Raw genomic sequence first — 27,500 nt, 5'->3', positions numbered from 1 at the left:
CGGAGGGCGAAGACACACTGGTGAAAGAGTTTGAGAACTCCAGGGATGATTCCATAGCGCGTAAGAACTCAAAATAAAGAGTGAGATCTAGGCTTCTCCAACTGCTCCCAACAAGACAATGTGTTATGTCGAGGTCTTTTACGTTATATAAACGTGGCAGAGAACTCCCTCGGCAAAGTTCATGGCAACTCGCCGGCTTTTGCTATAAACTCTCCCTGGTTGTCATTGTCTGTGGAAGGAGCGGAGAGTTGAGAATCTCCCCTGCTGCAACTTCTTGGCCCGTGGTCACGTATCTGACAGCGCCGTAATAAATCTCGCGAGAAGAAGGGGGGAATCTATTCGCTGTCGATGGAACGCTGTGGGAGTTTCAAATCAAATCGTATTTGTCACATACACATGGTTAGCAGATGTTAATGCGAGTGTAGCGAAATGATTGTGCTTCCAGTTCCGACAATGCAGTAATAACCAACAAGTAATCTAACTAACAATTCCTAAACTACTGTCTTATACACAGTGTAAGGGGATAAAGAATATGTACATAAAGATATGAATGAGTGATGGTGCAGAGCAGCATAGGCAAGATACAGTAGATGGTATCGAGTACAGTATATACATATGAGATGAGTAATGTAGGGTATGTAAACAAAGTGGCATAGTTAAAGTGGCCAGTGATACATGTATTACATAAGGATGCAGTAGATGATAGAGAACAGTAAAGACGTATACATAAGAGATGAATAATGTAGGGTATGTAAATATTATATTAGGTAGCATTGTTTAAAGTGGCTAGTGATATATTTTACATCCTTTCCCATCAATTTCCATTATTAAAGTGGCTGGAGTTGAGTCAGTGTGTTGGCAGCAGCCACTCAATGTTAGTGGTTGCTGTTTAACAGTCTGATGGCCTTGAGATAGAAGCTGTTTTTCAGTCTCTCGGTCCCAGCTTTGATGCACCTGTACTGACCTCGCCTTCTGGATGATAGCGGGGTGAACAGGCAGTGGCTCGGGTGGGTGTTGTCCTTGATGATCTTTGTGGCCTTCCTGTAACATCAGGTGGTGTAGGTGTCCTGGAGTTTCTATGAAGTTCCACAGTTAATTAATAGCTTCTCTGTATAGGTCAAGATTTTCTCGTAATTCCTCGTCTTTGTGTGTCTCTAGACTTCTATAACCATAGATAGCCTCAATATGTCATCAATATTGTGTCTCTAGACTTCTATAACCATAGATAGACTCAATATGTCATCAATATTGTGTCTCTAGACTTCTATACCCGTAGATAGCCTCAATATGTCATCAATATTGTGTCTCTAGACTTCTATAACCGTAGATAGCCTCAATATGTTATCAATATTGTGTCTCTAGACTTCTATAACCGTAGATAGCCTCAATATGTCATCAATATTGTGTCTCTAGACTTCTATAACCGTAGATAGACTCAATACGTCATCAATATTGTGTCTCTAGACTTCTATACCCGTAGATAGACTCAATATGTCATCAATATTGTGTCTCTAGACTTCTATAACCGTAGATAGCCTCAATATGTCATCAATATTGTGTCTCTAGACTTCTATAACCGTAGATAGCCTCAATATGTCATCAATATTGTGTCTCTAGACTTCTATAACCATAGATAGACTCAATATGTCAACAATATTGCCTCTTCCCAATCTGGAACACCGACATCAGAAGCACAAAGGGAACACGGCGGAGGATGACATTAAACTGACTGACAGACTAACAGCTACATCAACTGAATGTCTCTGACCGACAGATTAACAGCTACATCAACTGAATGTCTCTGACTGACAGACTAACAGCTACATCAACTGAATGTCTCTGACTGACTGACAGACTAACAGCTACATCAACTGAATGTCTCTGACTGACTGACAGATTAACAGCTACATCAACTGAATGTCTCTGACTGACAGACTAACAGCTACATCAACTGAATGTCTCTGACTGACAGACTAACAGCTACATCAACTGAATGTCTCTTTATCTGACCGACAGACTAACAGCTACATCAACTGAATGTCTCTTTATCTGACTGACAGACTAACAGCTACATCAACTGAATGTCTCTTTATCTGACCGACAGACTAACAGCTACATCAACTGAATGTCTCTGACTGACAGACTAACAGCTACATCAACTGAATGTCTCTGACTGACTAACAGCTACATCAACTGAATGTCTCTGACTGACTAACAGCTACATCAACTGAATGTCTCTGACTGACAGACTAACAGCTACATCAACTGAATGTCTCTTTATCTGACTGACAGACTAACAGCTACATCAACTGAATGTCTCTTTATCTGACCGACAGACTAACAGCTACATCAACTGAATGTCTCTGACTGACTGACTAACAGCTACATCAACTGAATGTCTCTGACTGACAGACTAACAGCTACATCAACTGAATGTCTCTGACTGACTAACAGACTAACAGCTACATCAACTGAATGTCTCTTTATCTGACTGACAGACTAACAGCTACATCAACTGAATGTCTCTTTATCTGACTGACAGACTAACAGCTACATCAACTGAATGTCTCATTATCTGTCTGACAGACTAACAGCTACATCAACTGAATGTCTCTGACTGACAGACTAACAGCTACATCAACTGAATGTCTCTATCTGACTGACAGACTAACAGCTACATCAACTGAATGTCTCTGACTGACAGACTAACAGCTACATCAACTGAATGTCTCTTTATCGCTGACTTCTCACCAGTGATGTCATCATATCATAACCAGTCACCGTGTCTATTTTTGCTCCAGGCCTGACTTGACCCTGACATCCTGAGCCTTTAGTTCTCCAGAACCCGATACGTGTTTGAGGAGTGCCAGTTCATTAGTAGACAAACGGAAGATGGTCCTCCCCTCCTCCATCGCCTCCTTTTGGCGATGAAGCACAAGTGTTTCCTCCCTACGTCCTTCAAGGAAGAGTTTTGAAATCTGTCAAAAGCCATTTAAATCAAGGACAAAAGCATGCAAGCATTTTAAAAGGATAAGTCATCAATATCACTGCAGGTGTCATATCTGTCTCTAACTGGGGCGCCACTGAGCGAAACAAGTCTACTGTCACGAAGAGAGGAAAACACTGCTGGGCTATATGACTCCTATGTCATTATGTCTTTGACGCGAGAAACTTCTTAGCAACTTATCTTGGATCGGTGGTTGAACCCAGCGACCTACATCAAACTGATCTGTTTTGAAAACCCCGACAGGAAGCTGATGACAGAGCAGCAACATTTCACATAGAGTGTGCTAAAATATCTTCTGGTATTATTAGAGCATGACTTGGGGAAAGTCTGGGGGTAGAAGCTCGAGGTCTGCTGCTAACCTGAGTGTCTTCTACAGAGGAGAGTGGTCAGGTCTATGTTCTAGGTGGTGGAGCATGAGAGAGAGACTAAGGTTGTGTGTCGAGAGCTGGACTGTGGGAATCCTGTCGCTGAATCGAGAGTTCTGATTGAAGAGGGAAGAGGAGGAGTCAGACTAAGTGGTTGCTATGGAAATGAGTCTTCTATTAGACAGTGTGACATCATAGGAGGACCTGGTGTCTGTGATGGTGAATATTATCATCATGTGACCTGTTCAGGTAAGAGACTGGTCACATTGAGAGATTTATTTGTACATTATACAATATTTCCATGTATCATGTCTTATGATCTCTTGTATTGTTCCAGAAAGCCTGTGTTGTGTGGTCAACTGCATTACTACACAATAGACCCACACACTACCAACACAAGATAGGATTTCAAGGGCTGTGTCATCATTTAGATTGTGTTAAAGGGAATTTTCTCAAATGTTCAACTTCATATTCATCATCAACATCAACATATGTGAAAATGGCACGTTTCTATATTTAGTAGTAAACAGGATTGCATATAAGCGTTTCCAATGACATCATCAACCAATGGGTAGAACATTAATACGTGATTAGTAGGCCATGCCTACATGTAATTGGTTAAAAATCACACGACGCACACTGATGATGTCATTGGAAACACTTATCTTCCTCTGTCTTGTTTACTACTAAACAAAGAAACACCATTTTCACGTATGTTGATGTTGCTGGAGAGGATGAATATGAAGTTGAAAACATCTGAAATTTGTCTTCGACTGCCTTTCCTGTTTACTTACAGCTCTCTCTCCAACCCTACAGCTACTCAGAATGACTACAACTATGTTAAGGTATGGAACCCATCGACCCCCACCTCTGTTAAACCCAGCTTGGCTACTTCCACCCAGGATCCCAGCGGTCGTCTGACCAGACAGGTTTCAGACACCTCAGCCAGACTCCAAGAGAGAGACATCACCTCTGATCCCACCATCAACACCTCAGCCAGACTCCAAGAGAGAGACATCACCTCTGATCCCACCATCAACACCTCAGCCAGACTCCAAGAGAGAGACATCACCTCTGATCCTACCATCAACACCTCAGCCAGACTCCAAGAGAGAGACATCACCTCTGATCCTACCATCAACACCTCAGCCAGACTCCAAGAGAGACATCACCTCTGATCCCACCATCAACACCTCAGCCAGACTCCAAGAGAGAGACATCACCTCTGATCCTACCATCAACACCTCAGCCAGACTCCAAGAGAGTCTCATCACCTCTGATCCTACCATCAACACCTCAGCCAGACTCCAAGAGAGAGACATCACCTCTGATCCCACCATCAACACCTCAGCCAGACTCCAAGAGAGAGACATCACCTCTGATCCTACCATCAACACCTCAGCCAGACTCCAAGAGAGTGACATCACCTCTGATCCTACCATCAACACCTCAGCCAGACTCCAAGAGAGAGACATCACCTCTGATCCCACCATCAACACCTCAGCCAGACTCCAAGAGAGAGACATCACCTCTGATCCCACCATCAACACCTCAGCCAGACTCCAAGAGAGAGACATCACCTCTGATCCTACCATCAACACCTCAGCCAGACTCCAAGAGAGAGACATCACCTCTGATCCCACCATCAACACCTCAGCCAGACTCCAAGAGAGAGACATCACCTCTGATCCTACCATCAACACCTCAGCCAGACTCCAAGAGAGTCTCATCACCTCTGATCCTACCATCAACACCTCAGCCAGACTCCAAGAGAGAGACATCACCTCTGATCCCACCATCAACACCTCAGCCAGACTCCAAGAGAGAGACATCACCTCTGATCCTACCATCAACACCTCAGCCAGACTCCAAGAGAGTGACATCACCTCTGATCCTACCATCAACACCTCAGCCAGACTCCAAGAGAGAGACATCACCTCTGATCCCACCATCAACACCTCAGCCAGACTCCAAGAGAGAGACATCACCTCTGATCCTACCATCAACACCTCAGCCAGACTCCAAGAGAGAGACATCACCTCTGATCCCACCATCAACACCTCAGCCAGACTCCAAGAGAGAGACATCACCTCTGATCCTACCATCAACACCTCAGCCAGACTCCAAGAGAGTCTCATCACCTCTGATCCTACCATCAACACCTCAGCCAGACTCCAAGAGACATCACCTCTGATCCTACCATCAACACCTCAAGTCTACCTCGTACCACACCAACCCAATCAACACCATCACAGGGTGACTGTATACACTACGTACCTGTTCAACAGGAGTACTTAAATCAAATACAACTTAAATATCCCAGAATGCTTTTGTATGTGAGTGTTATCTCAGTGAACGTCTCTACTCACTACCACTGTCACATGTCATGTTATTGTCACATCTAAATGAGGAAAGTAGTTGAGGAGCTACGTTTTCTTTTTCTCTCCTCTTGTTCCAGATGTCCTGCTTAAGCCTGATATCAACATATGTTGTCTCAGTGACTGTAGGCCCACTACTCATGTTGCCCTGTGAGGGAGGGTGGCTGGCACTGTTACATGCTGATGTTATTGTCATATCTATAGGAAACTAGTTGAAGAGGTTTTTCTTGTTCTCTTTTATTGTTACAGATCTCCTGGTCCAGCCTGATATCTTCCTGACTGACCCAATGGGAGGGGTCTTCAGGGGCCACCAGGGGCCCGAGATGTTCAGGGGCTACAACTTCACCATCACCTGCTCCACTCAGCCACAGTACCCAGGAGGCTCCTTCCTCCTCACGTTCACCGGCTCCAACAGAACCCAGACCCAGCCAGCTGTCAATCACTCTGCTGCCTTCCTCTTCCCTGCTGCAGATGACTCCCACCAAGGGAACTACAGATGTGTTTATGAGAATGATGTTTTCTCTCACAACTTCTCCTCTGAGAGTGAGCTCCTCTCCCTCACCATCACAGGTAACTGAACATGAACCAGACTTATAACTTTGTCATTGACAGATTTCCCACAGATCTATGTGATGATGATCAGTCCCCTCATCAAAGGTGTTTCTGTTTGCAGCCTCTCCTCTGCCAGCCTTCATCATCAGACACGTTGTAGTGCTGCTGATCCTACTGACAGCCATCACCACCTCCTACCTGTACTACAAGGTAAAGACATTTACTCAGACGTTACAAGTCATTTAAACTAGAGGGAGAGGGTGAGGGGAGGGGAGGGAGATACGAGAGAGTAATTGTCTGACTGTTGGTGCTGTGTCTCCCTAGCCCACCAGGAGGCAGAAGAGAGTGAACAGGGTGAGCAGCATGGATCTTTATGTCAATGCCATGGAGATGGTCTCTCTGAGCTCCAGAGCTGAAGCTGGACCGGGAGAGGAGAGAGCAGCCCAGGGGACGGAGTAGGAGGAGAATGAAGCTGACCCTACATGCTGATCTTAGGTCAGTTTTGTATTTTAAATCGATGGTCAGAAGTTGACTGGTGTTTAAAATGTGGTGACAAACCTGATGTGGTTCTAATTTTAATAACAAGTTCAGAATTAGTTTCTCTTTCTAGAACCTTGTAAGAAATCTAAAAGGAGTGACTGCAACCACCATTATTCATTTAGTTTGTTTTTACCACCAGAGAAACATGGGGTTCTGGGTAACATGGGGTTCTGGGTAACATGGGGTTTTGGGTAACATGGGGTTGTCTGCTAAATGACTTAAATGTAAATGTAAATGTTTTGGGTAACATGGGGTTCTGGGTAACATGGGGTTTGGGTAACATGGGGTTCTGGGTAACATGGGGTTCTGGGTAACATGGGGTTTTAATTATTTTAAGAGAGTAGCTCAATTACATCTGTTTTGTGTCCAGAATGTATTGATTTTTGTTTTTCTATTCATCTTATTTAGTGTCTCTTAGATTCTTTATCTTATTTCGTGTCTCTTAGATTCTTTATCTTATTTAGTGTCATTGAAAATAAGAATTTGTTCTTAACTGACTTGCCTGGTTAAAGAAAGGTCAAATGAAACATAGTTCCCAATGTGTCACCCCAGCATTATGCAGTCCTGCACCATCATTACACACAAACAATAAGAGTGTTTACTTATCAGACCCACATATATAATAAATATACTATAATATACTATATTCATTTGCTTTTAGTACTCACACATGAATCATATCCTGTTTGCAGGTCATGTGTTGTTTTGAGCCAGCAGTAAAAACACACTGACAGGACAGTTCCTCTTATGGCCACTAGGTGGTAATCTGGTGTCACAGACGCAGGACTGGAGACCAGAAGGAATCATTGTCCCAATTATCTCTCCTTTCTCCTGAAGTGTGCACTTGTTCCCTTCACTGAAATGACTGGTAAACTAAATATAGTGGAAATGCCCACTTGAGTGGAACGGTGGGAGACAAACAGTACCTCCTCCCCTTCTCCTCTTATCTCTCTCCTCTTTTCTACCCCTATCTCCTCTCCTCTCCTCTCCTCTCCTCTCCTCTCCTCTCCTCTCCTCCCCATCAAATTAATATCTTTTCATTAGTGACTTCTCACCAGTGATGTCATCAGAACCAGTAACCTGTTCCTCTCTTGGCCCAGCCCAGCCTGACCCTGACATATAGCATCAGGCCTGTTGAGTTGACTTGGGTAACAGACCTCTAGCTTCTACACCACATCCCCCCTTCTCCTGCTCTAACATGAGACCTCATCAGTACTCATTTTGGGTGCTGGTACTGTTTCTATTTAGGTGCTGGAACATTAAGCCAATATTCTATAAGAGGTGAACTCAAGCAGTAGAAAGTTAGAGGTGATATTATAGGACACTATGTGAAATGTTGCTGCTTTGTCAGCAGTTTCCTGTGGAGTTTTTTTAACATATCAGTTTGCTGTAGTGTGTTCAACCACTGATCCAAGATAAGTTGCTAAGAAGTTAATCTCACATCATTGACGTTAGGACGTAATGAGAGAGAAGTCATATAGCCTAGCAGTATTTTCCACTCTTCAGTCCACTCTTTATGACAGCAGACTGTGGAGCCCCAGTTAGAGACAGACATGATACCTGCAGTGGTACTGATTACCCTGTTCTGGTTCACAGGTAGGATGCTGTTATACTGATATACACTTGTGACAGTGACTGAGATATGATTTGATATTGTAAGATATATTATAATTTATTATAATTATAACATTCAACTGGAAGCAGACAGTAAAACTGTGTCTCAAAGCAGGACAATGATGTGATCACCTGTAAATGTACTTTACTGTAGTCTAACTCTCCATCTGGGGACAGGCACGAATGTCAGTTAAGTTGTGATGGTGTCATGTATCTGACTGTTGTATATTCAGTGTGTCAATGATTGATTGTATCTGTCTCTATGTAAATGAATGAGATCATATATTATGTATTATATATTATATTGGTGTTATGTTAGAGTAGGAGAAGGGAGGGGTGTAGATGCTAGAGGTCTATGAGCTGAGTCAAGATCAACAGGTCCAAACCTATATGTCACGAAGAGAGAGAGAATGAGAGAGAGAACATGTGCGCAAGACAGTGATGAGCAGAGCGAGAGGGAGGAGAGAGGAGGGGTGGGGAGAGCAGAGGATGGGAGGGGACAGAGGAGGGACGGGGAGAAAGGAGGGTAGGGGAGGGAGGAGGGTAATGGAAAGAACGGGAGAGGGGAGAGAGAGATTTGCGGAAGAAAGAGAAGAAGAGAGAAATAGTAAAGGAAGAGCTCTACTCGGGCCCTCTCAGCTAGCTGGCTCCATTAGGGCCCTCTCAGCCAACAGGCTCTACTATGGCCCTCAGCCACCTGGCTCCACTAGGGCCCTCTCAGCCAGCAGGCTCCACTAGGGCCCTCTCACCCAGCAGGCTCCACTATGGCCCTCTCAGCCACCTGGCTCCACTAGGGCCCTCTCACCCAGCAGGCTCCACTATGGCCCTCTCACCCAGCAGGCTCCACTATGGCCCTCTCAGCCACCTGGCTCCACTATGGCCCTCTCAGCCACCTGGCTCCACTAGGGCCCTCTCAGCCACCTGGCTCCACTAGGCCCTCTCACCCAGCAGGCTCCACTAAGGCCCTCTCAGCCAGGCGGCTCCACTAAGGCCCTCTCAGCCAGGCGGCTCCACTAGGGCTCTCTCAGCCAGCCGGCTCCACTAGGGCTCTCTCAGCCAGACGGCTCCACTAAGGCCCTCTCAGCCAGGCGGCTCCACTAGGGCCCTCTCAGCCAGGCGGCTCCACTAGGGCCCTCTCAGCCAGGCGGCTCCACTAGGGCTCTCTCAGCCAGACGGCTCCACTAAGGCCCTCTCAGCCAGGCGGCTCCACTAGGGCCCTCTCAGCCAGGCGGCTCCACTAGGGCCCTCTCAGCCAGGTGGCTCCACTAGGGCCCTCTCAGCCAGGCGGCTCCACTAGGGCCCTCTCAGCCAGGCGGCTCCACTAGGGCCCTCTCAGCCAGGCGGCTCCACTAGGGCCCTCTCAGCCAGGCGGCTCCACTAGGGCCCTCTCAGCCAGACGGCTCCACTAAGGCCCTCTCAGCCAGGCGGCTCCACTAGGGCCCTCTCAGCCAGGCGGCTCCACTAGGGCCCTCTCAGCCAGCCGGCTCCACTAGGGCCCTCTCAGCCAGGCGGCTCCACTAGGGCCCTCTCAGCCAGGCGGCTCCACTAGGGCCCTCTCAGCCAGGCGGCTCCACTAGGGCCCTCTCAGCCAGGCGGCTCCACTAGGGCTCTCTCAGCCAGACGGCTCCACAAGGGCCCTCTCAGCCAGACGGCTCCACTAAGGCCCTCTCAGCCAGGCGGCTCCACTAGGGCCCTCTCAGCCAGGCGGCTCCACTAGGGCCCTCTCAGCCAGGCGGCTCCACTAGGGCTGTCTCAGCCAGACGGCTCCACTAAGGCCCTCTCAGCCAGCTGGCTCCACTAAGGCCCTCTCAGCCAGACGGCTCCACTAAGGGCCTCTCAGCCAGCTGGCTCCACTAAGGCCCTCTCAGCCAGACGGCTCCACTAAGGCCCTCTCAGCCAGACGGCTCCACTAAGGCCCTCTCAGCCAGCTGGCTCCACTAAGGCCCTCTCAGCCAGACGGCTCCACTAGGGCCGTCTCAGCCAGGCGGCTCCACTAAGGCCCTCTCAGCCAGGCGGCTCCACTAGGGCTCTCTCAGCCAGACGGCTCCACTAAGGCCCTCTCAGCCAGGCGGCTCCACTAAGGCCCTCTCAGCCAGGCGGCTCCACTAGGGCCCTCTCAGCCAGACGGCTCCACTAAGGCCCTCTCAGCCAGGCGGCTCCACTAGGGCCCTCTCAGCCAGGCGGCTCCACTAGGGCCCTCTCAGCCAGGCGGCTCCACTAGGGCCCTCTCAGCCAGGCGGCTCCACTAGGGCCCTCTCAGCCAGGCGGCTCCACTAGGGCCCTCTCAGCCAGCCGGCTCCACTAGGGCTCTCTCAGCCAGACGGCTCCACTAGGGCCCTCTCAGCCAGCCGGCTCCACTAAGGCCCTCTCAGCCAGCCGGCTCCACTAAGGCCCTCTCAGCCAGGCGGCTCCACTAAGGCCCTCTCAGCCAGGCGGCTCCACTAAGGCCCTCTCAGCCAGGCGGCTCCACTAGGGCCCTCTCAGCCAGACGGCTCCACTAAGGCCCTCTCAGCCAGCTGGCTCCACTAAGGCCCTCTCAGCCAGACGGCTCCACTAAGGCCCTCTCAGCCAGACGGCTCCACTAAGGCCCTCTCAGCCAGACGGCTCCACTAGGGCTGTCTCAGCCAGGCGGCTCCACTAGGGCCCTCTCAGCCAGCCGGCTCCACTAGGGCCCTCTCAGCCAGTCGGCTCCACTAAGGCCCTCTCAGCCAGGCGGCTCCACTAAGGCCCTCTCAGCCAGCCGGCTCCACTAGGGCCCTCTCAGCCAGACGGCTCCACTAAGGCCCTCTCAGCCAGGCGGCTCCACTAAGGCCCTCTCAGCCAGTCGGCTCCACTAAGGCCCTCCCAGCCAGGCGGCTCCACTAAGGCCCTCTCAGCCAGGCGGCTCCACTAAGGCCCTCTCAGCCAGCCGGCTCCACTAAGGCCCTCTCAGCCAGGCGGCTCCACTAAGGCCCTCTCAGCCAGGCGGCTCCACTAAGGCCCTCTCAGCCAGGCGGCTCCACTAGGGCCCTCTCAGCCAGGCGGCTCCACTAAGGCCCTCTCAGCCAGGTGGCTCCACTAAGGCCCTCTCAGCCAGCTGGCTCCACTAAGGCCCTCACAGCCAGGCGGCTCCACTAAGGCCCTCTCAGCCAGACGGCTCCACTAAGGCCCTCTCAGCCAGCTGGCTCCACTAAGGCCCTCTCAGCCAGCCGGCTCCACTAAGGCCCTCTCAGCCAGCTGGCTCCACTAAGGCCCTCACAGCCAGGCGGCTCCACTAAGGCCCTCTCAGCCAGCCGGCTCCACTAAGGCCCTCTCAGCCAGCTGGCTCCACTAAGGCCCTCACAGCCAGCCGGCTCCACTAAGGCCCTCTCAGCCAGCTGGCTCCACTAAGGCCCTCACAGCCAGCCGGCTCCACTAAGGCCCTCACAGCCAGGCGGCTCCACTAAGGCCCTCTCAGCCAGACGGCTCCACTAAGGCCCTCTCAGCCAGACGGCTCCACTAAGGCTCTCTCAGCCAGCCGGCTCCACTAAGGCCCTCTCAGCCAGCTGGCTCCACTAAGGCCCTCACAGCCAGGCGGCTCCACTAAGGCCCTCTCAGCCAGCTGGTGTTTAGGAGAGTGTGAGCTGTATGTACAAAAAGTAGAAGTACAAATGTCAAGGGAAATGTCCTGAAGTGATAAATCTAGTCCTCGGTTTTATTTACTGTGGTGTTTGTTCTCCACTGGTTACCCTGTTCTCATCACAACAGGTCACACGTTCTGCTGACATGATTACACATTGTGGTATTTCACCTAACAGATACAGGAGTTGTCAATATTATATTTGTTTGTGGGCAGTGGGCACACAGTGGGCTCAATAGCAAGGCCATGCTCACTGAGTCTGTACATTGTCCATTTCTTCTCTGGAGAAGGGGAGAGGAGAGGGGAGAGGGGAGGAGATGAGGGGGAAAAGAGGAGGAGAAGAGGAGAGATGAGTATAATTGAAAGGGGGAGAAGAGGAGAGGAGAGAGAAGAGGAGAGGGGAGAGGGGAGGAGAGGGGAGAGGGGAGGAGAGGGGAGGAGAGGGGAGGGGAGGAGAGGGGAGATTAGGAGAAGAGAGAGGGGGAGATGATAAGAAGGGCGGAGGAGAGGAGAGACGAGTATAATTGAAAGGGGGAGAAGAGGAGAGGGGAGAGAAGAGGAGAGGGGAGAGGGGAGGAGAGGGGAGAGGGGAGGAGAGGGGAGGAGAGGGGAGGAGAGGGGAGATTAGGAGAAGAGAGAGGGGGAGATGATAAGAAGGGCGGAGGAGAGGAGAGGGTGGAGAAGAGGGAATGGGAGAGGAGGAGGTGAGTAGATGGGAAAGTAGAGGGGGAGAGGAGAGGGGAGAAGGCGAGAGGGGGAGAAGATGAGGGGGAGAAGAGGAAGAGAAGATAAGAGACGGGGAGGAGAGGAAGAGACGGGGATAAGAGAGGAAGAGAGAGGATGTACTGTTTGTCTCTACTGTTATCAAGTGGGCGTTTCCACTATATTTAGTTTACCAGTCATTTCTGTGAAGGGAACAAGTGCACACTTCAGGAGAAAGGAGAGATAATTGGGACAATGATTCCTTCTGGTCTCCAGTCCTGCGTCTGTGACACCAGATTACCACCTAGTGGCCATAAGAGGAACTGTCCTGTCAGTGTGTTTTTACTGCTGGCTCAAAACAACACATGACCTGCAAACAGGATATGATTCGTGTGTGAGTACTAAAAGCACATGAATATAGTATATTATAGTATATTTATTATATATGTGGGTCTGATAAGTAAACACTCTTAATGTTAAATGTGTTATAACTCAGGAGAACATTGGACACGATGTAACCAAACACATGTGAAACCTCATGATAAGAGTGTCTTCCCATCACATCATGAAAGGTCATGTTGATGTTCATTTAACCTCTGTCTCTCTCTTCCTCTGACTCCTCTCTTTCTCCTCTGTCTCTCTCTTCCTCTGACTCCTCTCTTTCTCCTCTGTCTTTCTCTTCCTCTGACTCCTCCCTTTCTCCTCTGTCTCTCTCTTCCTCTGACTCCTCTCTGTCTCTCTCTCCCTTTCTCGTCTTTCTCTCTCTTTCTACTCAGATCTCCAGGTTCAAAGCGTCAGTCCACCAGGTAGGTAGAGTATAAATCTACAGTGATTATAGCAGTTCAATATTAGTCAACTTTATTATCCCACATGGAGAAATTCATGTGTCCATACAAACCATTCTAAACCCCAATAACAAGTAGTGTTTTATGGAACTACTAATACTTGTCAACCACAAAGCATTACTGCTGTTAGAATAACAGAATCACTGTCATCATCTGTCCTCACCACTGTGTTTTCCTCTCTGCTGTTTACAGCTTACCTCTCAGTCAGACTGGTGGATGGGACCACTTCCTGTTCTGGGACAATGGAAGTCTTCTACATTAGAGGGTGGTCACGTCTATGTTTTGGGTGGCTGGGCATGATGAGAAAGACTAAGGTTTTGTGTAGAGAGCTGAACTGTGGGAATGTTGTAGGTGAATCTAGAGGACGTCTGGTTGAAGATGGAAGAAGAGGAGTCTTCCTATCTAGAAGATGTAGTGGAAATGAGTCTTCTATTAGACAGTGTGACAACATAGAAGGACCTGGTGGCTGTCATGGTGGATATTATCATCATGTGACCTGTTCAGGTAAGAGACTGGTCAAATTGAGAGATTTATTTATACATTATACAATATTACCATGTATCTTGTTTTATGTGTTTTTATTTCATTTAAATAGAGGGAGAGATGTCAGATGTATTTAAACATTATATTTGTGTTTGTCATATTGGTTTATGGGAGATGTTCATGGGCAGATCATTGTAGTTCAGATGGTACTGAAGTGAAGCTGCCTGATGGATGTCCAGCTGTTTATTTTCTATAAAGTGAAGTGAACTTATTCCTGTCTCCTGCCTGCATTATTCCCAACCCGATCCTGAGTGACTAAGAACCCATTTCTACCTCTTACAGTAACAAACATAGCAAACTACAATCTTTTATCCAACATATTTGTGTTTAGTCCTTGACAGTGTCATCAACAAAACTGATTGAATGTTCAACCAACTCTTTTTCTCCAGACTCTGTGCGTCTTGTGGATGGAGCTGGTCTCTGCTCTGGGAGAGTGGAGGTGAAGTCCAATCAGTCCTGGGCCTCAGTGTGTGAAGCTGACTTTGACCAGCAGGATGCAGAGGTAGTCTGTAGGGATCTTGGCTGTGGGGCTCTTGCAGCTCTACAGGGGGGGCTCTATGGAGAAGGTGAGGGTCAGACCTGGGATAAAGAGTTCCAGTGTAAAGGCAAAGAGTCCCTTCTCCTGGACTGTGACACCTCAGACAGAGAGAACAACACCTGCCTACCTGGTAATGCTGTTGGACTCACCTGCTCAGGTAAGAAACAGTTTGTCACTCAATCAACATTGTTTCTCACCTGGAGTGAAGAATGAGACAATATAGGTGTGTTTTAGTGAGAAAATAGTAAGATTACTGTCTCTCTCTTTTCTTTTCTCAGAGCCTGATGATGTGAGGCTGGTGGGAGGAGGCAGTCGCTGTGCTGGTGGAGTGGAGTGGTACGACCAGGGAGAGTGGAGGACTGTGGGAGCTGATGACTGGAACCAGAGGGATGTAGCTGCAGTAGTGTGTAGACAGCTGGGTTGTGGCTCCACTGTTTCAGGACTACCTGGAAACACCACTGGAGGGACTAGATTTTCCTGTTCTGGGTCTGAGTCTTCACTGAGGGAGTGTAGAAGAACATATGATCTCCGTCCTGGACTCACAGTGATCTGCTCAGGTAATAACAAAACACACTATAGTATGCAGACATATGTGGATTCTGCTATTTGAGCTATTTCAACCCATTGCTGACAGGTGTTTAAAATTGAGCACACAGCCATGCGATCTCCATAGACAAACATTGCCAGTAGATTGGACTTACTGAAGATCTCAGTGACTTAACGTGGAACGTCTAGGAGCAACAACGGCTCAGCCGTGAAGTGGTAGACAACACAAGCTCACAGAACGGACCACCGAGTGTTGAACCACGTAGAGCGTAAAAATAAAACTCACTGCTGAGTTCCACATACTTTAGTCCATGTATTATATCTCCTTCCTGGACTCACAGTGACCTGCTCAGGAAACAACAACATATTATAATTATATTCAACTGATTTCCTTCATTCATACAACTTCCTCTGCACCTCTCATGATGACTGTTTAGCTTGTCAGTCTGCTTTACTAAATAGATCCCTCAGTCAAGTAGGAATCAAAAACAACTTAAATATCCCAGAATGCTTTTGTATTTGATTGTCATCTCAGTGAACGTCTCTACTCACTACCACATGTCATGTTATTGTCACTTCTAAATGAGGAAAGTAGTTGAGGAGCGGCAGGGTAGCCTAGTGGTTAGAGCGTTGGACTAGTAACCGGAAGGTTGCGAGTTCAAACCCCCGAGCTGACAAGGTACAAATCTGTCGTTCTGCCCCTGAACAGGCAGTTAACCCACTGTTCCCAGGTCGTCATTGAAAATAAGAATTTGTTCTTAACTGAAAAAAAGGGAGCTACGTTTTCTTTTTCTCTCCTCTTGTTCCAGATGTCCTGCTTCAGCCTGATATCAACATATGTTGTCTCAGTGACTGTAGGCCCACTACTCATGTTGCCCTGTGAGGGAGGGTGGCTGGCACTGTTACATATTGATGTTATTGTCATATTTATAGGAAACTAGTTGAAGAGGTTTATCTTGTTCTCTTATATTGTTACAGATCTCCTGGTCCAGCCTGATATCTTCCTGACTGACCCAATGGGAGGGGTCTCCAGGGGCCACCAGGGGCCCGAGATGTTCAGGGGCTACAACTTCACCATCACCTGCTCCACTCAGCCACAGTACCCAGGAAGCTCCTTCCTCCTCACGTTCACCGGCTCCAACAGAACCCAGACCCAGCCAGCTGTCAATCACTCTGCTGCCTTCCTCTTCCCTGCTGCAGATGACTCCCACCAAGGGAACTACAGATGTGTTTATGAGAATGATGTTTTCTCTCACAACTTCTCCTCTGAGAGTGAGCTCCTCTCCCTCACCATCACAGGTAACTGAACATGAACCAGACTTATAACTTTGTCATTGACAGATTTCCCACAGATCTATGTGATGATGATCAGTCCCCTCATCAAAGGTGTTTCTGTTTGCAGCCTCTCCTCTGCCAGCCTTCATCATCAGACACGTTGTAGTGCTGCTGATCCTACTGACAGCCATCACCACCTCCTACCTGTACTACAAGGTAAAGACATTTACTCAGACGTTACAAGTCATTTAAACTAGAGGGAGAGGGTGAGGGGGAGGGGGAGGGAGATACGAGAGAGTAATTGTCTGACTGTTGGTGCTGTGTCTCCCTAGCCCACCAGGAGGCAGAAGAGAGTGAACAGGGTGAGCAGCATGGATCTTTATGTCAATGCCATGGAGATGGTCTCTCTGAGCTCCAGAGCTGAAGCTGGACCGGGAGAGGAGAGAGCAGCCCAGGGGACGGAGTAGGAGGAGAATGAAGCTGACCCTACATGCTGATCTTAGGTCAGTTTTGTATTTTAAATCGATGGTCAGAAGTTGACTGGTGTTTAAAATGTGGTGACAAACCTGATGTGGTTCTAATTTTAATAACAAGTTCAGAATTAGTTTCTCTTTCTAGAACCTTGTAAGAAATCTAAAAGGAGTGACTGCAACCACCATTATTCATTTAGTTTGTTTTTACCACCAGAGAAACATGGGGTTCTGGGTAACATGGGGTTCTGGGTAACATGGGGTTTTGGGTAACATGGGGTTGTCTGCTAAATGACTTAAATGTAAATGTAAATGTTTTGGGTAACATGGGGTTCTGGGTAACATGGGGTTTGGGTAACATGGGGTTCTGGGTAACATGGGGTTCTGGGTAACATGGGGTTTTAATTATTTTAAGAGAGTAGCTCAATTACATCTGTTTTGTGTCCAGAATGTATTGATTTTTGTTTTTCTATTCATCTTATTTAGTGTCTCTTAGATTCTTTATCTTATTTCGTGTCTCTTAGATTCTTTATCTTATTTAGTGTCATTGAAAATAAGAATTTGTTCTTAACTGACTTGCCTGGTTAAAGAAAGGTCAAATGAAACATAGTTCCCAATGTGTCACCCCAGCATTATGCAGTCCTGCACCATCATTACACACAAACAATAAGAGTGTTTACTTATCAGACCCACATATATAATAAATATACTATAATATACTATATTCATTTGCTTTTAGTACTCACACATGAATCATATCCTGTTTGCAGGTCATGTGTTGTTTTGAGCCAGCAGTAAAAACACACTGACAGGACAGTTCCTCTTATGGCCACTAGGTGGTAATCTGGTGTCACAGACGCAGGACTGGAGACCAGAAGGAATCATTGTCCCAATTATCTCTCCTTTCTCCTGAAGTGTGCACTTGTTCCCTTCACTGAAATGACTGGTAAACTAAATATAGTGGAAATGCCCACTTGAGTGGAACGGTGGGAGACAAACAGTACCTCCTCCCCTTCTCCTCTTATCTCTCTCCTCTTTTCTACCCCTATCTCCTCTCCTCTCCTCTCCTCTCCTCTCCTCTCCTCTCCTCTCCTCTCCTCTCCTCTCCTCTCCTCTCCTCCCCATCAAATTAATATCTTTTCATTAGTGACTTCTCACCAGTGATGTCATCAGAACCAGTAACCTGTTCCTCTCTTGGCCCAGCCCAGCCTGACCCTGACATATAGCATCAGGCCTGTTGAGTTGACTTGGGTAACAGACCTCTAGCTTCTACACCACATCCCCCTTCTCCTGCTCTAACATGAGACCTCATCAGTACTCATTTTGGGTGCTGGTACTGTTTCTATTTAGGTGCTGGAACATTAAGCCAATATTCTATAAGAGGTGAACTCAAGCAGTAGAAAGTTAGAGGTGATATTATAGGACACTATGTGAAATGTTGCTGCTTTGTCAGCAGTTTCCTGTGGAGTTTTTTTAACATATCAGTTTGCTGTAGTGTGTTCAACCACTGATCCAAGATAAGTTGCTAAGAAGTTAATCTCACATCATTGACGTTAGGACGTAATGAGAGAGAAGTCATATAGCCTAGCAGTATTTTCCACTCTTCAGTCCACTCTTTATGACAGCAGACTGTGGAGCCCAGTTAGAGACAGACATGATACCTGCAGTGGTACTGATTACCCTGTTCTGGTTCACAGGTAGGATGCTGTTATACTGATATACACTTGTGACAGTGACTGAGATATGATTTGATATTGTAAGATATATTATAATTTATTATAATTATAACATTCAACTGGAAGCAGACAGTAAAACTGTGTCTCAAAGCAGGACAATGATGTGATCACCTGTAAATGTACTTTACTGTAGTCTAACTCTCCATCTGGGGACAGGCACGAATGTCAGTTAAGTTGTGATGGTGTCATGTATCTGACTGTTGTATATTCAGTGTGTCAATGATTGATTGTATCTGTCTCTATGTAAATGAATGAGATCATATATTATGTATTATATATTATATTGGTGTTATGTTAGAGTAGGAGAAGGGAGGGGTGTAGATGCTAGAGGTCTATGAGCTGAGTCAAGATCAACAGGTCCAAACCTATATGTCACGAAGAGAGAGAGAATGAGAGAGAGAACATGTGCGCAAGACAGTGATGAGCAGAGCGAGAGGGAGGAGAGAGGAGGGGTGGGGAGAGCAGAGGATGGGAGGGGACAGAGGAGGGACGGGGAGAAAGGAGGGTAGGGGAGGGAGGAGGGTAATGGAAAGAACGGGAGAGGGGAGAGAGAGATTTGCGGAAGAAAGAGAAGAAGAGAGAAATAGTAAAGGAAGAGCTCTACTCGGGCCCTCTCAGCTAGCTGGCTCCATTAGGGCCCTCTCAGCCAACAGGCTCTACTATGGCCCTCAGCCACCTGGCTCCACTAGGGCCCTCTCAGCCAGCAGGCTCCACTAGGGCCCTCTCACCCAGCAGGCTCCACTATGGCCCTCTCAGCCACCTGGCTCCACTAGGGCCCTCTCACCCAGCAGGCTCCACTATGGCCCTCTCACCCAGCAGGCTCCACTATGGCCCTCTCAGCCACCTGGCTCCACTATGGCCCTCTCAGCCACCTGGCTCCACTAGGGCCCTCTCAGCCACCTGGCTCCACTAGGGCCCTCTCACCCAGCAGGCTCCACTAAGGCCCTCTCAGCCAGGCGGCTCCACTAAGGCCCTCTCAGCCAGGCGGCTCCACTAGGGCTCTCTCAGCCAGCCGGCTCCACTAGGGCTCTCTCAGCCAGACGGCTCCACTAAGGCCCTCTCAGCCAGGCGGCTCCACTAGGGCCCTCTCAGCCAGGCGGCTCCACTAGGGCCCTCTCAGCCAGGCGGCTCCACTAGGGCCCTCTCAGCCAGGCGGCTCCACTAGGGCCCTCTCAGCCAGGTGGCTCCACTAGGGCCCTCTCAGCCAGGCGGCTCCACTAGGGCCCTCTCAGCCAGGCGGCTCCACTAGGGCCCTCTCAGCCAGACGGCTCCACTAAGGCCCTCTCAGCCAGGCGGCTCCACTAGGGCCCTCTCAGCCAGGCGGCTCCACTAGGGCCCTCTCAGCCAGCCGGCTCCACTAGGGCCCTCTCAGCCAGGCGGCTCCACTAGGGCCCTCTCAGCCAGGCGGCTCCACTAGGGCCCTCTCAGCCAGGCGGCTCCACTAGGGCTCTCTCAGCCAGACGGCTCCACAAGGGCCCTCTCAGCCAGACGGCTCCACTAAGGCCCTCTCAGCCAGGCGGCTCCACTAGGGCCCTCTCAGCCAGGCGGCTCCACTAGGGCCCTCTCAGCCAGGCGGCTCCACTAGGGCTGTCTCAGCCAGACGGCTCCACTAAGGCCCTCTCAGCCAGGCGGCTCCACTAAGGCCCTCTCAGCCAGACGGCTCCACTAGGGCCCTCTCAGCCAGCTGGCTCCACTAAGGCCCTCTCAGCCAGACGGCTCCACTAAGGGCCTCTCAGCCAGCTGGCTCCACTAAGGCCCTCTCAGCCAGACGGCTCCACTAAGGCCCTCTCAGCCAGCTGGCTCCACTAAGGCCCTCTCAGCCAGACGGCTCCACTAAGGCCCTCTCAGCCAGCTGGCTCCACTAAGGCCCTCTCAGCCAGACGGCTCCACTAGGGCCGTCTCAGCCAGGCGGCTCCACTAGGGCCCTCTCAGCCAGCCGGCTCCACTAGGGCCCTCTCAGCCAGCTGGCTCCACTAAGGCCCTCTCAGCCAGGCGGCTCCACTAAGGCCCTCTCAGCCAGCCGGCTCCACTAGGGCCCTCTCAGCCAGACGGCTCCACTAAGGCCCTCTCAGCCAGACGGCTCCACTAAGGCCCTCTCAGCCAGCCGGCTCCACTAGGGCTCTCTCAGCCAGACGGCTCCACTAAGGCCCTCTCAGCCAGGCGGCTCCACTAGGGCCCTCTCAGCCAGGCGGCTCCACTAGGGCCCTCTCAGCCAGACGGCTCCACTAAGGCCCTCTCAGCCAGGCGGCTCCACTAGGGCCCTCTCAGCCAGGCGGCTCCACTAGGGCCCTCTCAGCCAGCCGGCTCCACTAGGGCTCTCTCAGCCAGACGGCTCCACTAGGGCCCTCTCAGCCAGGCGGCTCCACTAGGGCCCTCTCAGCCAGGCGGCTCCACTAGGGCCCTCTCAGCCAGGCGGCTCCACTAGGGCTCTCTCAGCCAGACGGCTCCACTAGGGCTGTCTCAGCCAGACGGCTCCACAAGGGCCCTCTCAGCCAGATGGCTCCACTAGGGCCCTCTCAGCCAGGCGGCTCCACTAGGGCCCTCTCAGCCAGGCGGCTCCACTAGGGCTGTCTCAGCCAGACGGCTCCACTAAGGCCCTCTCAGCCAGCTGGCTCCACTAAGGCCCTCTCAGCCAGACGGCTCCACTAAGGCCCTCTCAGCCAGCTGGCTCCACTAAGGCCCTCTCAGCCAGACGGCTCCACTAAGGCCCTCTCAGCCAGACGGCTCCACTAAGGCCCTCTCAGCCAGCTGGCTCCACTAAGGCCCTCTCAGCCAGACGGCTCCACTAAGGCCCTCTCAGCCAGACGGCTCCACTAAGGCCCTCTCAGCCAGACGGCTCCACTAGGGCCGTCTCAGCCAGGCGGCTCCACTAGGGCCCTCTCAGCCAGCCGGCTCCACTAGGGCCCTCTCAGCCAGTCGGCTCCACTAAGGCCCTCTCAGCCAGGCGGCTCCACTAAGGCCCTCTCAGCCAGCCGGCTCCACTAGGGCCCTCTCAGCCAGACGGCTCCACTAAGGCCCTCTCAGCCAGGCGGCTCCACTAAGGCCCTCTCAGCCAGTCGGCTCCACTAAGGCCCTCTCAGCCAGGCGGCTCCACTAAGGCCCTCTCAGCCAGGCGGCTCCACTAAGGCCCTCTCAGCCAGCCGGCTCCACTAAGGCCCTCTCAGCCAGGCGGCTCCACTAAGGCCCTCTCAGCCAGGCGGCTCCACTAAGGCCCTCTCAGCCAGGCGGCTCCACTAAGGCCCTCTCAGCCAGCTGGCTCCACTAAGGCCCTCACAGCCAGGCGGCTCCACTAAGGCCCTCTCAGCCAGACGGCTCCACTAAGGCCCTCTCAGCCAGGCGGCTCCACTAAGGCCCTCTCAGCCAGGCGGCTCCACTAGGGCCCTCTCAGCCAGCCGGCTCCACTAGGGCCCTCTCAGCCAGCTGGCTCCACTAAGGCCCTCTCAGCCAGCTGGCTCCACTAAGGCCCTCACAGCCAGGCGGCTCCACTAAGGCCCTCACAGCCAGGCGGCTCCACTAAGGCCCTCTCAGCCAGCTGGTGTTTAGGAGAGTGTGAGCTGTATGTACAAAAAGTAGAAGTACAAATGTCAAGGGAAATGTCCTGAAGTGATAAATCTAGTCCTCGGTTTTATTTACTGTGGTGTTTGTTCTCCACTGGTTACCCTGTTCTCATCACAACAGGTCACACGTTCTGCTGACATGATTACACATTGTGGTATTTCACCTAACAGATACAGGAGTTGTCAATATTATATTTGTTTGTGGGCAGTGGGCACACAGTGGGCTCAATAGCAAGGCCATGCTCACTGAGTCTGTACATTGTCCATTTCTTCTCTGGAGAAGGGGAGAGGAGAGGGGAGAGGGGAGGAGATGAGGGGGAAAAGAGGAGGAGAAGAGGAGAGATGAGTATAATTGAAAGGGGGAGAAGAGGAGAGGAGAGAGAAGAGGAGAGGGGAGAGGGGAGGAGAGGGAGAGGGGAGGAGAGGGAGGAGAGGGGAGGGGGAGGAGAGGGGAGATTAGGAGAAGAGAGAGGGGGAGATGATAAGAAGGGCGGAGGAGAGGAGAGACGAGTATAATTGAAAGGGGGAGAAGAGGAGAGGGGAGAGAAGAGGAGAGGGAGAGGGGGGGAGAGGGGAGAGGGGAGGAGAGGGGAGGAGAGGGAGGAGAGGGGAGATTAGGAGAAGAGAGAGGGGGAGATGATAAGAAGGGCGGAGGAGAGGAGAGGGTGGAGAAGAGGGAATGGGAGAGGAGGAGGTGAGTAGATGGGAAAGTAGAGGGGGGAGAGGAGAGGGGAGAAGGCGAGAGGGGGAGAAGATGAGGGGGAGAAGAGGAAGAGAAGATAAGAGACGGGGAGGAGAGGAAGAGACGGGGATAAGAGAGGAAGAGAGAGGATGTACTGTTTGTCTCTACTGTTATCAAGTGGGCGTTTCCACTATATTTAGTTTACCAGTCATTTCTGTGAAGGGAACAAGTGCACACTTCAGGAGAAAGGAGAGATAATTGGGACAATGATTCCTTCTGGTCTCCAGTCCTGCGTCTGTGACACCAGATTACCACCTAGTGGCCATAAGAGGAACTGTCCTGTCAGTGTGTTTTTACTGCTGGCTCAAAACAACACATGACCTGCAAACAGGATATGATTCGTGTGTGAGTACTAAAAGCACATGAATATAGTATATTATAGTATATTTATTATATATGTGGGTCTGATAAGTAAACACTCTTAATGTTAAATGTGTTATAACTCAGGAGAACATTGGACACGATGTAACCAAACACATGTGAAACCTCATGATAAGAGTGTCTTCCCATCACATCATGAAAGGTCATGTTGATGTTCATTTAACCTCTGTCTCTCTCTTCCTCTGACTCCTCTCTTTCTCCTCTGTCTCTCTCTTCCTCTGACTCCTCTCTTTCTCCTCTGTCTTTCTCTTCCTCTGACTCCTCCCTTTCTCCTCTGTCTCTCTCTTCCTCTGACTCCTCTCTGTCTCTCTCTCCCTTTCTCGTCTTTCTCTCTCTTTCTACTCAGATCTCCAGGTTCAAAGCGTCAGTCCACCAGGTAGGTAGAGTATAAATCTACAGTGATTATAGCAGTTCAATATTAGTCAACTTTATTATCCCACATGGAGAAATTCATGTGTCCATACAAACCATTCTAAACCCCAATAACAAGTAGTGTTTTATGGAACTACTAATACTTGTCAACCACAAAGCATTACTGCTGTTAGAATAACAGAATCACTGTCATCATCTGTCCTCACCACTGTGTTTTCCTCTCTGCTGTTTACAGCTTACCTCTCAGTCAGACTGGTGGATGGGACCACTTCCTGTTCTGGGACAATGGAAGTCTTCTACATTAGAGGGTGGTCACGTCTATGTTTTGGGTGGCTGGGCATGATGAGAAAGACTAAGGTTTTGTGTAGAGAGCTGAACTGTGGGAATGTTGTAGGTGAATCTAGAGGACGTCTGGTTGAAGATGGAAGAAGAGGAGTCTTCCTATCTAGAAGATGTAGTGGAAATGAGTCTTCTATTAGACAGTGTGACAACATAGAAGGACCTGGTGGCTGTCATGGTGGATATTATCATCATGTGACCTGTTCAGGTAAGAGACTGGTCAAATTGAGAGATTTATTTATACATTATACAATATTACCATGTATCTTGTTTTATGTGTTTTTATTTCATTTAAATAGAGGGAGAGATGTCAGATGTATTTAAACATTATATTTGTGTTTGTCATATTGGTTTATGGGAGATGTTCATGGGCAGATCATTGTAGTTCAGATGGTACTGAAGTGAAGCTGCCTGATGGATGTCCAGCTGTTTATTTTCTATAAAGTGAAGTGAACTTATTCCTGTCTCCTGCCTGCATTATTCCCAACCCGATCCTGAGTGACTAAGAACCCATTTCTACCTCTTACAGTAACAAACATAGCAAACTACAATCTTTTATCCAACATATTTGTGTTTAGTCCTTGACAGTGTCATCAACAAAACTGATTGAATGTTCAACCAACTCTTTTTCTCCAGACTCTGTGCGTCTTGTGGATGGAGCTGGTCTCTGCTCTGGGAGAGTGGAGGTGAAGTCCAATCAGTCCTGGGCCTCAGTGTGTGAAGCTGACTTTGACCAGCAGGATGCAGAGGTAGTCTGTAGGGATCTTGGCTGTGGGGCTCTTGCAGCTCTACAGGGGGGGCTCTATGGAGAAGGTGAGGGTCAGACCTGGGATAAAGAGTTCCAGTGTAAAGGCAAAGAGTCCCTTCTCCTGGACTGTGACACCTCAGACAGAGAGAACAACACCTGCCTACCTGGTAATGCTGTTGGACTCACCTGCTCAGGTAAGAAACAGTTTGTCACTCAATCAACATTGTTTCTCACCTGGAGTGAAGAATGAGACAATATAGGTGTGTTTTAGTGAGAAAATAGTAAGATTACTGTCTCTCTCTTTTCTTTTCTCAGAGCCTGATGATGTGAGGCTGGTGGGAGGAGGCAGTCGCTGTGCTGGTGGAGTGGAGTGGTACGACCAGGGAGAGTGGAGGACTGTGGGAGCTGATGACTGGAACCAGAGGGATGTAGCTGCAGTAGTGTGTAGACAGCTGGGTTGTGGCTCCACTGTTTCAGGACTACCTGGAAACACCACTGGAGGGACTAGATTTTCCTGTTCTGGGTCTGAGTCTTCACTGAGGGAGTGTAGAAGAACATATGATCTCCGTCCTGGACTCACAGTGATCTGCTCAGGTAATAACAAAACACACTATAGTATGCAGACATATGTGGATTCTGCTATTTGAGCTATTTCAACCCATTGCTGACAGGTGTTTAAAATTGAGCACACAGCCATGCGATCTCCATAGACAAACATTGCCAGTAGATTGGACTTACTGAAGATCTCAGTGACTTAACGTGGAACGTCTAGGAGCAACAACGGCTCAGCCGTGAAGTGGTAGACAACACAAGCTCACAGAACGGACCACCGAGTGTTGAACCACGTAGAGCGTAAAAATAAAACTCACTGCTGAGTTCCACATACTTTAGTCCATGTATTATATCTCCTTCCTGGACTCACAGTGACCTGCTCAGGAAACAACAACATATTATAATTATATTCAACTGATTTCCTTCATTCATACAACTTCCTCTGCACCTCTCATGATGACTGTTTAGCTTGTCAGTCTGCTTTACTAAATAGATCCCTCAGTCAAGTAGGAATCAAAAACAACTTAAATATCCCAGAATGCTTTTGTATTTGATTGTCATCTCAGTGAACGTCTCTACTCACTACCACATGTCATGTTATTGTCACTTCTAAATGAGGAAAGTAGTTGAGGAGCGGCAGGGTAGCCTAGTGGTTAGAGCGTTGGACTAGTAACCGGAAGGTTGCGAGTTCAAACCCCCGAGCTGACAAGGTACAAATCTGTCGTTCTGCCCCTGAACAGGCAGTTAACCCACTGTTCCCAGGTCGTCATTGAAAATAAGAATTTGTTCTTAACTGAAAAAAAAGGGAGCTACGTTTTCTTTTTCTCTCCTCTTGTTCCAGATGTCCTGCTTCAGCCTGATATCAACATATGTTGTCTCAGTGACTGTAGGCCCACTACTCATGTTGCCCTGTGAGGGAGGGTGGCTGGCACTGTTACATATTGATGTTATTGTCATATTTATAGGAAACTAGTTGAAGAGGTTTATCTTGTTCTCTTATATTGTTACAGATCTCCTGGTCCAGCCTGATATCTTCCTGACTGACCCAATGGGAGGGGTCTCCAGGGGCCACCAGGGGCCCGAGATGTTCAGGGGCTACAACTTCACCATCACCTGCTCCACTCAGCCACAGTACCCAGGAAGCTCCTTCCTCCTCACGTTCACCGGCTCCAACAGAACCCAGACCCAGCCAGCTGTCAATCACTCTGCTGCCTTCCTCTTCCCTGCTGCAGATGACTCCCACCAAGGGAACTACAGCTGTGTTTATGACAATTATGTTTTCTCTCATAACTTCTCCTCTGAGAGTGAGCTCCTCTCCCTCACCATCACAGGTAACTGAACATGAACCAGACTTATAACTTTGTCATTGACAGATTTCCCACAGATCTATGTGATGATGATCAGTCCCCTCATCAAAGGTGTATCTGTTTGCAGCCTCTCCTCTGCCAGCCTTCATCATCAGACACGTTGTAGTGCTGCTGATCCTACTGACAACAATCACCACCTCCTACCTGTACTACAAGGTAAAGACATTTACTCAGACGTTACAAGTCATTTAAACTAGAGGGAGAGGGTGAGGGGGAGGGAGATACGAGAGAGTAAATGTCTGACTGTTGGTGCTGTGTCTCCCTAGCCCACCAGGAGGCAGAAGAGAGTGAACAGGGTGAGCAGCATGGATCTTTATGTCAATGCCATGGAGATGGTCTCTCTGAGCTCCAGAGCTGAAGCTGGACCGGGAGAGGAGAGAGCAGCCCAGGGGACGGAGTAGGAGTAGAATGAAGCTGACCCTTCATGCTGATCTTAGGTCAGTTGTGTGTTTTAAATCGATGGTCAGCAGTGGACTGGTGTTTAAAATGTGGTGACAAACCTGATGTGGTTCTAATTTTAATAACAAGTTCAGAATTAGTTTCTCTTTCTAGAACCTTGTAAGAAATCTAAAAGGAGTGACTGCAACCACCATTATTCATTTAGTTTGTTTTTTTACCACCAGAGAAACATGGGGTTATGGGTAACATGGGGTTCTGGGTAACATGGGGTTCTGGGTAACATGGGGTTTTGGGTAACATGAGGTTCTGGGTAACATGAGGTTCTGGGTAACAT

The 27,500-nt window shown here is 49.3% G+C and overlaps 3 protein-coding genes and 1 long non-coding RNA gene across 4 annotated transcripts in view; 3 read left to right on the top strand and 1 right to left on the bottom strand.

Annotated features, from left to right (window-relative positions):
- The window catches only part of LOC135530500 (ras-related protein Rab-33B-like), a 7,920-nt gene extending 7,637 nt beyond the window's left edge, over window positions 1–283 (bottom strand). The window contains exon 1 of the mRNA XM_064958811.1: window positions 1–283. This exon is cut by the window's left edge and continues 164 nt beyond it. Within this exon, the coding sequence (XP_064814883.1) occupies window positions 1–55 (55 nt within the window). The 5' untranslated portion in view covers window positions 56–283.
- Window positions 284–13,011: 12,728 nt separating this feature from the next.
- Window positions 13,012–16,539, top strand: LOC135530496 (deleted in malignant brain tumors 1 protein-like). Its single transcript, XM_064958809.1, has 4 exons — window positions 13,012–13,090; window positions 14,534–14,839; window positions 14,928–15,239; window positions 16,207–16,539. The coding sequence occupies exons 1-4, from the start codon at window positions 13,012–13,014 to the stop codon at window positions 16,533–16,535; spliced, it is 1,026 nt and encodes a 341-aa protein (XP_064814881.1). The 3' UTR covers window positions 16,536–16,539.
- Window positions 16,540–16,624: 85 nt separating this feature from the next.
- LOC135530499 (uncharacterized) lies at window positions 16,625–25,111 on the top strand. Its single transcript, XR_010453858.1, has 5 exons — window positions 16,625–16,719; window positions 16,836–17,006; window positions 23,736–23,765; window positions 23,997–24,308; window positions 24,737–25,111. It is a non-coding gene; the product is annotated as an uncharacterized LOC135530499 (long non-coding RNA).
- Window positions 25,112–25,153: 42 nt separating this feature from the next.
- LOC135530502 (deleted in malignant brain tumors 1 protein-like) lies at window positions 25,154–26,739 on the top strand (the record flags this gene model as incomplete). The annotated part of the gene is made up of 2 exons (XM_064958812.1): window positions 25,154–25,442; window positions 26,411–26,739. Coding segments are annotated over 2 exons (618 nt in total), but the record flags the coding sequence as incomplete, so codon positions are not given.
- Between the last annotated feature and the right edge of the window lie 761 nt (window positions 26,740–27,500).

This window comes from Oncorhynchus masou, unplaced genomic scaffold, assembly GCF_036934945.1.
Source record: "Oncorhynchus masou masou isolate Uvic2021 unplaced genomic scaffold, UVic_Omas_1.1 unplaced_scaffold_1355, whole genome shotgun sequence".
NCBI classification, from domain to species: Eukaryota; Metazoa; Chordata; class Actinopteri; order Salmoniformes; family Salmonidae; genus Oncorhynchus; species Oncorhynchus masou.
Note: the sequence above shows the minus strand (reverse complement) of the source record. Positions and strands in the feature narration are given on the sequence as shown.